The sequence below is a fragment of the Sminthopsis crassicaudata genome, chromosome 3 (assembly GCF_048593235.1).
Source record: "Sminthopsis crassicaudata isolate SCR6 chromosome 3, ASM4859323v1, whole genome shotgun sequence".
Classification (NCBI taxonomy): Eukaryota; Metazoa; Chordata; class Mammalia; order Dasyuromorphia; family Dasyuridae; genus Sminthopsis; species Sminthopsis crassicaudata.
In genome coordinates this window covers 344,685,853-344,702,578 of record NC_133619.1, presented here as the reverse complement: position 1 = coordinate 344,702,578, position 16,726 = coordinate 344,685,853, and the positions used below count along the sequence as shown (strand labels likewise).

The following is a 16,726-nucleotide window of genomic DNA, read 5'->3' as shown; positions in this document are numbered from 1 at the left end:
TGATTTCCAAGTGAATTGTATTTAAGTGAGGTGCAAAGTCACTATCTCACTCCTTCTATACTCTGGAGCCATCTGGATCCAAAGGCAAGATATACACCAGGACTACAGAAATGGCCTTGAGGCAGTGGGAAATGTTGGTCTTTTTAAGCTAAGGTCTTTTCGAGGTTTGGTTTTGACTGAGGCACTGCTCATTCACTGATTAAGGCTAGGTAAGAAAAGAGGAAAGAATAGCCTCTTTTACTTAGTTAAAACAACAATAACAACAAAAGCACCAAAGACACTTGAGGATTTCTGTCCAAAACAGAAAAATTGCTTTTTACACTTTCTTTTTTTTTTTTCTTCTTCATATATATATTATAGCTTTTTATTTACAAGATATATGCACAGGCAGTTTTTCAGCATTGACAATTGCAAAACCTTTTGTTCCAATTTTTCCCCTCCTTCCCCCAACCCCCTCCTCGGTTTGGCAGGTACACCAATACATGTTAAATATGTAAAGTATATGTTAAATACAATATATGTATACATGTCCATACAGTTATTTTGTTGTACAAAAAGAATCAGACTTTGAAATGGTGTACAATTAGCCTGTGAAGGAAGTCAAAAATGCAGGTGGACAAAAATAGAGGGATTGGGAATTCTATGTAGTGGTTCATACTCATTCCCCAGAGTTCTTTTGCTGTGTGTAGCTGATTCAATTCATTAATGCTCTATTGGAACTGATTTGGTTCATCTCATTTTGAAGAGGGCCACATCTATTAGAATTAATCATCATATAGTACTGTTGTTGAAGTATATATAATGATCTCCTGGTTCTGCTCATTTCACTCAGCATCAGTTCATGTAAGTCTCTCCAGGCTTTTCTGAAATCATCCTGCTGGTCATTTCTTATAGAACAATGATATTCCATAACATTCATATACCATAATTTACCCAACCTTTCTCCAATTGATGGGCCCTTTCCCTTCTTTAAGATCTCTTTGTGAAATAAGCCCAGTAGTAACACTGCTGGGTCAAAGGGTATGCATAGTTTGATAACTTTTGGGGCATAGTTCTAAATCGCTCTCCAGAATGGCTGGATGTATTCACAATTCCACCAACAATGTATCAGTGTCCCAGTTTTCCCACATTCCCTCCAACATTCTGCATTATCTTTCCGTCATTCTAGCCAATCTGACAGGTATGTAGTAGTATCTCAAAGTTGTCTTAATTTGCATTTTTCTGATTAATAATGACTTGGAACATCTTTTCATATGGCTAAAAATAGTTTCAATTTCTTCATCTGAGAATTGTTTGTTCATATCCTTTGACCATTTATCAATTGGAAAATGGCTTGATTTCTTATAAATTAGAGTCAATTCTCTATATATTTTGGAAATGAGACCTTTATCAGAACCTTTGACTGTAAAAATGTTTCCCCAGTTTATTGCATCCCTTCTAATCTGCATTAGTTTTGTTTGTATAAAAACTTTTCAATCTGATATAATCAAAAATTTCTACTTTGTGATCACTAATGATCTTTAGTTCTTCCGTGGTCATAAATTCCTTCCTCTTCCACAGTTCTGAGAAGTAAACTATCCTATGTTCTTCTAATTTATTTATAATCTATGAGACATATATCTAAAGGTTTGTATAATTCTAGCTTAGTTAGAACTAGAGAAGAGAGCATGAAAAACAGTGATAGGCTGCTGGTTATGGTATGATAGAATGAGTTTTTTACACTTTCAGTCATAGAGTCCAAATAATCATCTATTGAGACTTGAACTGAGATCTAATGTTAGCCAATCAATGAGAGCCAGAGTTATTTGGATTTGTGGCTGGATCCTACCACAAGATATCTTGGGAAGGACACCTGAGGATTCAAAATAATAAAGAGTTTGAGCATTTGATAGGTTCCCAGAAATCATGGGAAGCTCTGTCTATGGGAGAAGCTTTCTTATTATCCAAGGGTATGTAATTCAACACTTCAGTAACAGAGAAACTCTATATAATTCTCCAGATGGCTCCAAGTTGATCCTCAATCAGCATCTGGACTGCAGTTGCTTTCTCAGACCCATCTCCCACAAGGAGCTTTCAGGGATTAACTTTTGTTTGTAGGACCTGAATCCAGCCACCTCTTCTTTCTCCTCAGTTTTGAATTTGAATTTGAATTGCTCCTGAATTTGACTCTAAGCTTTGGACTAACAAGCTGTAACATCTGAAGATCTGCCTACATCTTTGATAAGGTGATGGGTCACCAGCCAATTGTTGGATTGTTTGGCAAGTATTTTGAATTGTTTGGAAATTGAGAAGGGAATGTGTGTGTATATGAATATATATATGTAATATCCACCATAAAAAAACAAAATAAGAATAGAAATAAAATTTATTTGAATAAAACTTTGAGAGAGAGCCTCTTCTTTTTTACACAGAGTAAAGGGTAATTTTAAGCTTTAAACCAGGATGTACCAAGATGCAGCTCAAAAAGCAAGAGATTAACATCTGAGGTATCTAGAAACAGGCAAGAAGTCTTGAAGGTCTTAATTTCAGAAATATATTAAGTTGATCATTGCAAGGAGTGAGAAGCTTGAGTTCCTGAAATTTTTCAGGAAACTTTTGAACTCTGCATTGACCTGTTACTTAATGCCAGAAATATGCATATTAGGTATCTAGCTGTGCATTCTTCCATTCAGAGAATCCCAAATTTACCTTGCCATGGAAATAGAGGGGGCTACTAACTAATGGTAGCATAACATATAATAATAATAGCTAACATTCCTACAGCATATTAGGGTTTGCAGAGCACTTTATAGATACTATTTCATTTTATCCTTACAACCTTGGACTGTAGGTGATAGTATTATAGTTATTTTAACAAATGATGATATTGAGACAGACAAAAGTTAAGTGACTTGGCCAAGTATCTAGCAAGGCTTTAAGGCCATATTTGAACACAGGTCATCCTGACCCCAGCACCTGATCCATATAGCAGAAAAAAAAAAAAGAGTATTGGATTTGGAGAAATGTACCTGGTTTTGAAAACCTGGCTGTAGTATTTCCTACTTATGTGATAATAGACAAGTCATTAAACCCTTCTGGATCCCAGTTTCCACATCTGATGAGGAGTAAACTGTGGTCTAAACCAAGACGGGTCAGTTCCTTTTCTCTCTCTCCTTCCTTCCCCAAAGTAACCAAGGGCTGGTTCGGCAGCAAAGGAATTTGCTACTTAATGCTGTATGGAAATATAGTCTTTATTGATTAGAATGGAAACACCAGAGAGCCGGTGGGCAAAATGGCTGCATGGTGCAAGGCCCATTTTGCAAAGAGTAGATTTTTGAGTTGTCTCTTTTATACAAGAGCACAATCATTCAGATGCAGTGATGTAAATAAGATAAGGATTCTCTTGTTATCTTTTGGGGACAGACAGAAGTCTCTTCCCAAAAAGGAATTTCCTGATGCCATTTGGTCTATCTGAGTAGATTAGAATGGGGACTGTAAAACCCTGGCCAGCTCAGATAGCCCAAACTAGTTTGACCACATCTTGTATCAAAGGTCCAAGTCCCAAAAGAAGTTGGAGATCAAACAAGGAATATCAAAGGGCTACCGCCCTCAACACATCTATAAAATGAGAAGACTGATCTCTAAAATGACTTCCAGTTATCAATTTATTGGTTTCTACTGAAAGGCATAGCAATGATGAGATTTAGTATAGGCAATAAATGATGAGAATTAGGTCTAGCACCAAATAATGGGGCTTAGGAGGATTCACATATGAATAATTCACAATGGCCTTTTTCTTTGCCAAAAAGATATTTTCATTCATCAGAGGTTACAAAACAAAAAGGTAAAATAGGTGCTAGGAATGGTAAATATGAAACAGATTTGGGAGGGCATATGATTTGGCAAGGAAAGTGGTTTTAACATTCAAAAATGGAAAAGACAAGTTTCCAGTGGAATTCACAATTAACCAGGAGAAAGGGAATATTCTATAAGGTAAGTAATTGGTAGGTTAAATCCATAGAGTTTTGCACTTTAAAAGAGTCAGCTATGACAAGGAGAAAGACATTATGAGGTATGGGGAAGGGGAGGAATGGAAAGGCACTATAAGGCAAAATATGTGGCAGGCTAACCCAAAAGGGATTCAGTAAAGATGATGTAGGCTGTTGTTTGTCTTTCATTTTCGAAGAGGAACATGAAGTCATGGAGGGAAGCCATGACATGCCAAAAGTGAATTGGATTTAAGTGAAGGAAGGCTGTGCAAGATCACCTACCTCACTTTATCCTCCAAAACCATATCTGGGTCCAATAGCCAGATAGAGAGCAGGACATCAGAAGATGGCCCTGGATGAAATGGGAGAGTTTGTCCTTTTTTAAATAAGGTCTTCACACCAAGAAATATAGTGGCCAAAAAAAATTAAAATAAGGTCTTCAACAGATTTGACTAAGTTTGACTAAGGCCATACCCATTCAGTAATAAAGGCTAGTTAGCTGTCGACAGATTTATAGGGGAAATTTAATCTCTGTGGTTTGACATCTAATTAGATACAGTAAGGTGGGGTTACCCAAGACCTCAAAAGAGGTGGGACTATAAATTTGAGCTGATCCCCATCTGTGCCCTTTCCTGCTTGCCTCAGGGAGTAATCTTATCAGTACTTCAGGTTTTCTCTGCTAACTCCAACTAATGACTCAGGATTTTAACTGAAGTTTCTATATTCTTCTATATTCTCTTTGTATAGAAATAGAAACTAGAAAGTATAGCAGAGAGCCTTCACACATCCCACTTAGAGATAGGCTATCAGGAAATGAGAATATTTTCTGTTCTAGGATTTATGTGAAGGGGGGACACTCTAGGTTGGAATCTTCAGGAAAGTATTTCAGAGTTGGAAGGGACTCCAGAGGCCATCAAGTCAACCCCTAAGGGAATGAACCTCCTCTTTAGTCTCTTTACTATAGCAGTGTAGGCTTAAAATCATTTTGTGATCAGGAACTCATTGACTCATGAAGCTGCCCATCCCATTGTTACACAGACATGTGTTAGAGAGTTCTTTATGTTGAGTCAAAATCTGCCACCCGACAGAAATGATACAATATTTTTTTCTTCTCTGCACAGAGGTGAAAAACTAGCCATGAAATGTATTTGACATGAAATATGGCTCCCCCTTTAAACAGGTTTTTCTTTGTGATAAGAAATAAAGGGAATGGAAACATGTCAAGTTATTTAATGTAGTATAAAAACAGGAGGCATCAATAAAACTTTTTTTTTCTTCTGGTCCTTCTTCCACAAGAATGACTTCAATTATAACAATTATAACAAGTCAGTCAGCAGACAGGTGTGCTCAAATGTGGGTTAAGGCTGAGAAAATGAGTCTTAAATTCTTTGTCCTGTTACACAACTTTTAATTTTTTTCATTGCCATCTGGCACCCACCAGCTGCCATTCTGTTCTCAGCTTAGTGGACTTTGAGTACTTTTCTCATCCTCCTATACTTTAGTAATGAGATCTGGAAGATAGTTCAGAATGAGAGCAGATAAAGAGAAATGGGATTTCTGAGCTCCTATCCCGCAAATTCATTGGTAAATCATGACCCAGAATTCCAGAGATTATCTGGCCCAGCCCAACCTTACTGGCAGCTGTTAATTTCCCTAGAAAGTCTTGCCTAAGATAATTCCCATTCACAATGTATATGTAATAGTAGAGTTTATTATAAACTACTGGACTTCCTAGATTTATTTTATTATTTATTTATTTTTAATTATTGGCAAGGTGAGGCTGACTGATTAACTCAAGTCTTTGAGATAACCAATCTGTCTCTATTGTAGGCTTTAGATCAAGTGATCCTTGACTAGATTTCAGTGAGTGTGTGAACCTAGTTGGGAAGAAAAGTTTAATCATGATTTTAAAAGTTGCAAGTCAGTCTGCTAAAAGTTATTTTTACTAACTACTAGATGAAATTTCTTTATTTTAAAATATTATTTTAAGGAGTCCATAGGTTTTGTCAGACTTCCAAAAGGGTTTAGAATAAGCACAAAAATTCTTTTAAACTAGAGTGACATTGAACTAGAAAACTGATCATCCTTCAGGAGTCATTTATACATTATCAAAGTAGCTTAGAATTAGAGTAAATTGAGGGGCTGGAGCAAGCTTGATATTCCAATAAAATCTTTGAGGAAGAATCATGATGGGGGCAAGGAAGAGGAGAGCAGAAATTTCAGGTGTAATCTTGGCCCTGGGGAGGCCTTTTTGAAGGTTCTAAAGGACTTGGACTTCCCATCTTCCTTTGGGTGTTCTAATAGTATCTCAGAGTAGCTGGTGGCAAGGTCTGCATTGGGAGTTTCTAATACTGAGCTCCCTAAAGTCTATAGTATTTAAGAACCTATTATGCTAAATGCCACAGGAGAAACAAGGTTTAGATTAGAGAGTCCCAGGCTTTATGGAGTTTATAATTTAGAGGAAAAAAGCTTACATTTAAATAGAACCACAGTTTTACAAAATACTTTACACACAACTATTCTAGAGCTAAGGCAGATTGTGAGCCTTATTTTGTAAATAAGGAAACAGACTCAGAAATTTAGCAACTTAGATCAGGTAGCTATTAAGTGGCAAAATAGGATTCAAATCTAGCCCTTTTACTCTAAATTTGATATTCTTTCCACTACACAATATTGTCTTCCTAAAATTTAGATTGTGTAATTAATTACATTGTCACAGTTTATTTTCTTTTATTTTATTTGTTGCTCAAGTTGTAGCTATGCAAAGTCTTGTCAAGACATTGCCCATGGAAGGTATTGTTTTTACAACAAAAGAATAGTTTAATATGCTACTTACAATGTATCATTTTTTGGACCTTCTTTGGAAAAAGTTTTAGCTTAATTATAAACAATGTTAATTTTAATGCAGAGTGAGCTAAGATGAACCAAGAGAACAAATTATGCAAACAACTTTTAGACCCTTAAGAATTCTAATTTTAATAAATTTAAGGACTAACCAGTCCCAGAAGACCAATGATGAACCACTTCTTATCAAATAAATTATGTCCAATGTGGGAATTTGTTTTTCTTGACTAGACATGTTTTATTTGACAAAGCATATTTATTTCAAGGATTTTGTTTTTCTTCATTTCAGTGAAGGGAAAGTGAAAAGTGTGGGGGTAAGGACAGAGCTCCCCCTACACCACAAAAAGAGAAAAAGTATTGAAGCATTTAAAAAAATTTATCTTGTCTCCTGCTTTCAGTTTGTAAGCAATTGTCACAAAATAATCTCTACAGAACTCTCCCATCCAGATTCCTACCTCTATTAGCATAAAAGTCTTCTCTGATCTCTTTCAAAATTCAAAGAACTGGAAAGGTTCCTCCTCATACTTTTCATACCTTACACTGAAGTTTTCTTAGATAAACATACATGCCCTTTTCTGATGATCCTTTCACTGTAGGGACCTTTCAAATATATATATTTAAATATTTGATAACTATTATGGGCCAGAACTCTGAACTTGAAACAAAGGATTCTTACAAGGTACTAAGTCAGTGGAATTGATAGATTCAATAGTTATCTAATTTAGCATGGTTCAGTATGATTGATCTGATCCTACAAAGAGATGTTATGGGCCAGAACTTGAAACAAGGTACTGAGTGGAATTGAGGAGACAATGGTGAAATCTAGTTTAGCATTGATTTAATCCTACAACAAATAATGGTTTCCTAGTGATATAATGATTGGTTTGTACAGCATATAAGCAAGAAGCTCTCAAGGCCAAAAAAGACAAGCACACTAGAAGCTCTAGGAGGCTAAGACAGATTCATTCCATCTTCTACCTTTGTGGTGAGTGGAGGCTGAAGCACAAATCTTTGGATATTGGGAGAGATTCAGATGGCAGAGGAGGCAGGAGCTCAAGCTCATGGAACCAAGGAGAGAGGAAGGCCTCCAGAAAATTAGTTGAGCCCCAAGTGAAGGAGATAGGACTTTGAAAGAGACAATAAAGGATTTGGACTTAAACACCTGGTTGTACTTGTGATGATTACTGAACTGAAACGACGGCTACTCCCTGAGGAAAACCTGTTGAGGAAAACCTCAACAGACAACATTACATTTTAGAGAGAACATTACAGATAATCATACAAAAAATACCAAAAATTGGGAGAAGGTGGGGGAGGAAAGGGAGAATCACAATACTAAATCCTTTGTTAACATGAATTCTCTTATTCCTTGTTCCCTTTTATAAAGAATTCTGGTATCAAAAATTCTGAGTACAAGACAATTTTCAGATAAAATTAAAACCATTTCTAGTTATGTGAAAAAATAATCAATAGTGATTAGTGAAATGCAAATGAAGACAACTCTGTCAAACCATTACCATGTTTTTTAGATTGGCTAAGACGACAGGAAAAAATAATGATAAATGTTGGAGATGTGGGAAAGCTGAGACATGTACATTGTTGGTAAAGTTGTGAACTGATCCAACCATTCTGGAGAGCAATTTGCAACTATGCCCAAAATACTATCAAACTGTGCACACCTTTTGATCCAGCTATATCTCTATTGGATCTATATCCATTCTCCAATTGATAAATGGTCAAAGGATATGAACAGACAATTCTCAGATGAAAAAAATTGAAACTATTTCTAATCATATGAAAAGATGCTCCAAATCATTATTGATCAGAGAAATGCAAATTAAGAAAACTTTGAGATACCACAAACCACCTGTCAGACTGGCTAAGATGACAGGAAAAGAAAATGATGAATGTTGAAGGGGATGAGGGAAAACTGGGACACTGACGCATTGTTGGTGGAACTGTGAACAGATCCAACCATTCTAGAAAACAATCTGGAACTATGCTCAAAAAACTATCAAACTGTGCATACTCTTTGACATGTATTGGAATACCTGTCATCTAGGGGAGGGAATGGGGGGAAGGAGGGAAAAATTTGGAACAGAAAGTTTTGTAAGGGTTAATGTTGAAAAATTACTCACGCATATGTTTTGTAAAGAAAAAGCTTTAATAAAATAAAAAGAAGAAAGAAACAATCAGCAGGATGATTTCAGAAAGATCTGGAGAAATTTATATGCACTGATGTTAAATGAAGTGAATATAACCAAGAGAACATTGTATACAGCAACAAGATTATGTGATGATGAACTGTGATGGACTTTGCTCTTTTCAACAATGACTTGATTCAGGTCAATTCCAATGGCCTTGTGATGAAGAGAGCCTTCTCCATCCAGAAAGAAAACTGTGGAGACTGAGTGTGAATCACAATATAGTATTTTTGCCTTTTTAAATTGTTGTTTGCTTGTTTTTTTTTTCTCTTTGTTTCTCATTTTTTTTTTTGATTTTTTTTTTTGTGCAATGTGATAAATGTAGAAACATATAGAACAATTGCACATGTTTAACATATATTGGATTGTTTGCTCTCTAGGGGAGGGAGAAAAATTTGGAACAGGATTTTTCAGGGGTGAAAACTATTTTGGCATATATTTTGAAAATTAAAAGCTATCGTTAAAAAAAGTTCTGAGTTCAGGTCCTGATTTGCTACATAGCATGGGTGGGATCTATGACAGTGAAAAAAAATTACTTAAATTTTCTGGGCATCAGCTTCTCCAATTGTAAATGGAGACAATACTTGAACTTCCTTAATCTGGAGGACTGTTTGAAAAGCAATTTGCAAATTGTAAAGTGCTTTAAAATATGAATTATTTACTATATGAGGATGTATTCTGATGGAAGTAGATATCTTCAACAAAGAGAAGATCTAATTCAGTTCCAATTGATCAATGACGGACAGAATCAGCTACACCCAGGTTATTTTTACCTTCTAAATCCAATTCTTCCTATACAACGAGAAATTCGGTTCTGCACATATATATATATATATATATATATATATAGTATCTAGGATATACTATAACATATTTAATATGTATGGGACTGCCTGACATCTAGGGGAGGGGGGAGGGAAGGAGGGGAAAAACTCGGAACAGAAGTGAGTGCAAGGGATAATGTTGTAAAAAAATTAGCATATGTACTGTGAAAAAAATGTTATAATTATAAAATTAATAAAAAAAGAAAATTAAAAAATAAAATGAAATATGAGTTATTATTTCACTGTAGCTGGTTTTATTCTTTTTCTATTAAAAATGAAGGAAGAAATGGCATCTTTACCAAGAAAACCCCAAAACTCAGGCAGCCACAACTGAAAACGTCTGAACATACATTTATAAACAGTGGGCTGCCTCTGTGCCAGTGACTCCTCACATTTCAGTCTTGACACTACGTGAGTGACAGAAAACTCCTTGTAGCAAGCAAGAAATCCTTCCTCCAGTCCCCAAAGAGAAGATGTAGATCTTCCCTATTCCAACCCATTTTACACAGGAGTAAACTGAGGTTCAGAAGGGTTAAGGACTTGCCCAAGACGCCAGACAGTAAGGTGGCAAAGCGAGGGCCGAGGGCCTCCTTCCAAGGATGGGACCCCAGGGACGGGGCGGTCCCGTGAGCTGCAAGCGAGGTAAAGGTTTCGGAAGGGGTGGGGTTATCGTTGGGGGGAGTGAGTGTAAAAGGGGACGGGATGAATTATTTTGGAGAAGGAAGGAGAGAGAGAAAAGTGGGGCTTAGGTCTCCGCAAAGGAGACGTCTGGGGAGATTGGCGGAGAAATCGCACCAGAACGCACTGATGGATTTAGGTGGCGGGAGCCCATCTATTCGCTCGTAATCGATTCCCTGAGCCTTGCTCCCCTGCCTCGGTCTCCCGGGCAGCTGCGCGCTGAAGGCCGACTGTTAGAAGTCGCGGGCTGGAGGGCGGGCCCCCAGGGTCCGGGGACTTTTCTGAGGCACTGCGGGCTTTCTTTTCCTTGAGAGAGGTAAGAAGTGGTCTCTGGGAGTGTCTCAGAGGCGCGGTGGGGGAGGGGGGAAGCGCCTCCGCTTTGGGCGAGAAGTGTTGCGGACCGGGAGCGCGAGCCCCGCGGCGGTTGTTTTTGTTTCCTTTGTGAGGGGGCCGTCGCCTTTGTTTTTGTGATGTTCTTGGCCGGCGGCCCCGCGTTTGATGTTCTTTGCCCCCGGATGCCCTGGCCGAGGCAGTCCTCGCCCGCCTTCGGGCACTAAAGTTGTGGCGTGGTATTTTCAAACATCATTTCTCCGGCCCTCATCAGGGCAGGTTGTAACTTCCTTATTGTCGCAGCGGTCCTCAAACGTTTTAAATAGGGGCCGGTTCTCTGTCCCTCAGACTGTGGGAAGGCGGGACTACAGTAAAAACAAACCTCTCACACTGTCTCCGCCTCCAGCCCATTGGCTTTAACCCGGCGGGCGGCATAAACGCCCTCTGCGGCCCGCGGGCCGTAGTTTGAGAACCCCTGACCTAGAGTATGACTTTAGTAGACAACTTTTGTTGTTATGACGTTGAATACTTTTTTTTTTTTTTGCTGAATTAGTCAAAAATGTGAAATTTCATCCTCGTATTTGTGGTTTTTTAAAAATTTAAAGCCGGGCGAAAACCTGATTCTTCTCACAAGACTAGAATATATAAGGAATAGCTCATTCAGGTTGGAATATTGTTTCAGCACTTCAGAGTTAACTACAACACTTTTATAAATGTCATCTCATATGATCTTTGCAACAACTATTCGAGGGAGTTAATAAAAGCACATATGATAGCATTGGGAATACTGACCAGCCGAAAGCACGAAAAAGGACCTTCAGGCAGAATAAACAAGCATTTATTATTTCCGTGCTAACTACCGTGCTGTGTGCTGAGTATACAAACAATAAAATAACTTGGCCCTCCCCCACGGACCTTACAGGTGACAGGTTATAACACGGTCACTGATATGTAAACACGGGATACATAGGACGGAGTACAGTAAATAGGCGTTGATTTTGGGGCATGCGCTAGTAACTGGGGCTAGGTAGAACTTGAGCTGATCTCTAAGAGAATTCCACGAGGTGCAAGTGAGGAGAGAGCTTTCAACCTTCAATCAGCCAAAACGGAAGTTTAAACGGGGACGAGGAAGCAAGAAAGTTTATTGATGAAATATCACTATATATGAATTTTACTGTAGCTCAAAATGCAAATAAATTCCTGTGAAGAGTAGGTCAGTCATTAATGATTATAGAAAAAAGCTGAGAAGGGGAGATGGCCTTTCTATTTTTGGCAGGCCAGTAAAGATGATTTTACCCCCTGTTTTGTGATGATTTGTCTTGTAGGAAAGAGGATTTCATTTCAGAACATTATATATTTCTCTGTCATTAATGAGGGAAAGGAAAGGGGGGAACCCCATTTCTTGAGTGCATAGATAGTCCCATGAGGCTCAGTGTCCCCTGTAAAATGAATTTACAGGCCCGAAAACCTAGATTGATAAATAAAAGGTTTATTGTAGGAATTTGGAAGTAAAGCTCAGTTAGAAAGACACCACGACCACCTCTGGCCGCTGGACAGGCAGGCACCCCTACATGGCTGGAAGGATACCATGGCTGAGAGGGCTCCTGCAATGAGGGCGTTCTGGTTTACCTCTTTTATACCCAAAAGATGATGGTCGGTACCCCTAAGTTCTTGGCGGGCTTTTCAGTTAGCCCAGATCAGGTGAGGGCTGGGGGAAGCTGAGCTGATACTGAGGCAGGGCCGGATATTCAAAGGGTGCCTTTGACCAAGGATTTGTGAATCAAGGTCGGTCATGGGTTGGGCAATTAGAAAGGAATCTTAAAGGGACCCCAACCCTCATCAATATCAGAATGGATAAAATGATTCAACATCTATTAGAAGAGGCAAAGTGTGCCAGAAAGGCAGAGGGGGAAAGTCAGAGAAGGAAGGATGGGAGAAAAATGACCAAAAAGCCAGATGGCAGGGAGTGGTAATGTGCTAGTAATTATTTCACTTTCTTGGTACATGGTTTCCCCTTGTTCCAGGAGTAGCACAGCAGGATTCCAAGAGTTTTAGTGGTTTGCTTTATATCTTCTCCAGCATTTAACATTATGCTTCACACAATCACATTGATTTAAGTCTTTTTTTTTTTTTCCCCCCTGAGGCTGGGGTTAAGTGACTTGCCCAGGGTCATACAGCTAGGAAGTGTTAAGTGTCTGAGACCAGATTTGAACCCAGGTCCTCCTGAATTCAGGGCTGGTGCTCTATCCACTGCGCCACCTAGCTGCCCCTGATTTAAGTCTAAATGATAAGTTTTGGATGACTAGAGCAAATGAATCAGAACAACAGATGTAAAAAACCTATTTTTTTTTTTTTTTAATGCAGGTCTGTTGAAGTTCTTCATTGATAGCTTCTGCTGTGTTTGGCTGTATGGAAAATGGCATCAAATGATAACCAGGATACTAATAAATTATTAATGACTTCGGGCCAGGTATATTTCTTTCTTTCTTTTTTTTAATACACATTGCTTTATGAATCATGTTGAGAGAGAAAAATCAAAGCAAAGGGAAATACCATGGGAAAGATTAAAAAAAAAAAAGTAAACATAGCATATGTTGATTTACATTCAGTCTCCTTAGTTCTTTTTCTGGATGCAGATGGCATTTTCTGTTCAAAGTTTGGGATTGCTTTGAATCATTGAATCACTGAAAAGAACCAAGTATTTCATAGTTGATCATCACACATTCTTGCTGTTATTGTATACAGTATGTTCCTGGTTCTGCCTGTTTTGCTCAGCATCAGTTCATGTAAATCTTTCCAGGCCTTTTAAATCAGCTTATTTATCATTTTTTATAGAACAATAATATTCCATTATCTTCATCTACCACAACTTGTTCAGCCATTCTCCAATTGATGGGCATCTACTCATTTTCCAATTCTTTGGATATATTTCTTTTTAAAGTTTATAAAGCTATTATCAATGTGTGTTAGGCTAGTTATGCCATGCTTTAATTATTTTGTGATTTATATTGCAATAAAATATAATTGGGTTTTTGGTTTTATTCTGGTTTTTGTTTTTTGTTTTTTTTTTAATTAAAAATATTTCTGAATTATCTCTGGTTAATGGTTCATTTACTTATTTTTTTTTTTCTGAGGCTGGGGTTCAGTGACTTGCCCAGGGTCACACAGCTAGGAAGTGTTAAGTGTCTGAGACCAGATTTGAACTTGGGTCCTCCTGAATTCAGGGCTAGTGCTCTAATCACTGCGCCACCTAGCTGCTCCATAATGATTTATTTAAAAATAATAAATAACATTTATGTAGCACTATTTAAGCAAAGCACTTCACAAATTCTCTCATTTATACCCACACTAGGAGATAGGTGTTAACAATTAATCCTCGTTTTATAGATGAAGAAGCAGATATAGGTCAAGTCACTTGCTTCATTTGTAGAACAAATTATAATAGCCTGTAAAAAGAATAATTTAGAAGCAGAATTTATAGAATAAAATTACAATAGTATGTAAAAAGAATAATTTAGAAAAATAGAACATTACGGAGTCAGGAAAGAATATCCTGCTCTTATTTGGGAAGAATAAGATCTTCAGAACATAACTGATTTTAAACTTTTATGTGTATATTTTTTTATGCAGGTCAATCAAGATTTTTTTTTGCCTACTTCATCTGATCACACAGAGTCAGTCATTCCACTGACATCCCCTACATCAATTGAATTATTAGACATACTTATGAAAAGAAGTCAGGTATTTAAATATTTTAAGAAACTATAAAACTTTTTACTTTCAAAACATCTGTGAGTTGGCTTGGGGTGTATTGACTTTTTATTATAGTTGTATGAGTAAAAGATACTCCTCTATTGTTTATTTCCTTCCCAAATCCAGACTATATCATTTTGAAGTTATTTTTATATAGGTTCCTTAAATGGACTCTATTTAAATTTTTTTTGTTGTTGTTGTTCTCAGTAAAGCATTTTATAAATATTCATCAAATGCTTACTATTTGCAAAGTACTCTGCTAGCCTTTGGGAATACAATGACAAAAAAAAATAGTTCTTGCCCTGAAGGAGATTATATTCTTCTGTAAATATAACATCACTGAAGCAAATAAGTGCAATATCAGCTAATTTAAAGGAGGAAACACATAACTGGGGAGATTAGGGAATGCTTCACAGAGGAGATAGCACTGCTTGAAGGAAGACAAGGATTCTGAGATGGGAAAGAAGGAGTGAATTCTAGGGATGGAAGAATTGTGCAGTAAATAGAAATATTAAGTTTGGTGATTAACTCTTAGTGCAGGATAGTAGTATAAAGTAAGACTGAAAAAACAAGCTCAACCAAATTGTGGGCGGTCTTAAAGACTAAGGCATTTGACATTACTTCTGGAAGCAGTAAGGAGTCAATGAAAGTTATTAATCAGGAGACTGACATGGTAAAAATCATGCCTCAGGAAGATTATTTGGGCAGGATTTTTTTTGTGATTGAATTAGAAACAAGTGTATATCCATCATTTGGGAAATGACTGAGTAAATTGTGGTACATGAATGTTTTGGAATATTATTGTACTATAAAAAATGATAACTTAGGTAATCCTCTGAACTCTTCATAATCATTATTCATTTATTAAGTGCCTAATATGGGCCAGGTATTGTACTAGGGACTGGGGATGCAAAGCCAGGAATTCATGGAGTTCCTGCCCTCCACAATTTTACATTTTATTGGAATGTGGAAAAATTTGTGCACTGTTATAGAGCAAAGTCAGAAGAAGCAGGAGGTAGAATGTTGAATTCAGGGAGCAGTTAGTAAGTCTAATGGAATTCATCAAAGGAGTAGTATTGTTAAATAAAATTGGAAATAGTGATTGGAGTCAGATTGTAAAGGATTTTTATTACATACAGTAGCTATAGAGATGTCAATGAAAACATTAAAAGGCAATTAAGTCAGATTAATTGCATTGATTATTTTTGATTTTGGAGAACAAATGATGAAATCATCTTAATTCTTCTTGTTAGAGAGGTGAGGAATTAGGGTATGGAATGTTACAAATGTTAGATATGATTGTTTTGTCAGCTGATTTGCTTAACTGTTTTTGTTGTTGTTGTGTATAAGATGATTCAGTAGGAGTAAGATAAAGTTAAATAGAAAGAGAGCACAAGATGTCCCAAAAGCATTAGTGCAGTTTAAAACTTGAATAACTTCAAAAGCAAAGTGCAACAATTTAACAAAAATAAACTTTAAAAGTCCATCAGAATTTAATATCAATTTATTAAATATGTAAATTAAAGTTTATTTTTAACTTAAAATTTTTGAGTCCAAAATTCCTTCCTATTTCTTTTTCCTGCTCACTGAGGGAGCAGTTTATCAATTATGCATGTGAAATCATGGGAAACATATTTCTATATTATTTTTGTTGTAAAAAAGAAAAGTAAGAAAAATCAAGAAAATATGAGAATTATACTTTACTTAGCACTTGAGCACTCATCACTTCTTTGGAGGTGGATAGCATTTTTCATTATGAGTCTTTTGGAGTTGTCTTTGATAATTGTATTCTTCAGAATAGCTAAGTTTTTCATAGTTGATCATTGTTACAATATTGTTATTGTAAACAAGGATCTATTTGTTCTGTTTACTTCATTTTGCATCAGCCATATAAATGTTCTAGGGTTTTTTCTGAAACCATCCTTCATTTAATTTCTTACAGCACAATAGAATTCTGTCACAATCATATGCTATAATTTGTTCATTCTTTTCCAAGTTAATGGATATCCCCTCCATTTCTAGTTCTTTGTCACCTCAAAAAGAGCTGCTATAAATAAAAGATCAATTGGAATATTTGATATGTTTCTTATTAGAATATATTGTAACAACTGTCTCTTACTATATA

At 36.7% G+C, this 16,726-nt stretch overlaps 1 protein-coding gene across 9 annotated transcripts in view; it reads left to right on the top strand.

Annotated features, from left to right (window-relative positions):
- The first annotated feature begins 10,496 nt into the window (after positions 1–10,496).
- The window catches only part of CEP70 (centrosomal protein 70), a 31,215-nt gene continuing 24,985 nt past the window's right edge, over positions 10,497–16,726 (top strand). For 5 of the 9 annotated variants that reach the window (XM_074301643.1, XM_074301638.1, XM_074301639.1 and 2 more), the window contains exons 1-3: positions 10,516–10,834; positions 13,213–13,318; positions 14,479–14,589. In XM_074301643.1, coding sequence (XP_074157744.1) covers positions 13,265–13,318; positions 14,479–14,589 — 165 coding nt within the window. In that variant the 5' untranslated portion in view covers positions 10,516–10,834; positions 13,213–13,264. Of the gene's footprint in view, positions 10,835–13,212; positions 13,319–14,477; positions 14,590–16,726 lie in introns of those variants that run through there. The other 4 variants (XM_074301642.1, XM_074301640.1, XM_074301644.1 and 1 more) reach the window with 3 other exon arrangements.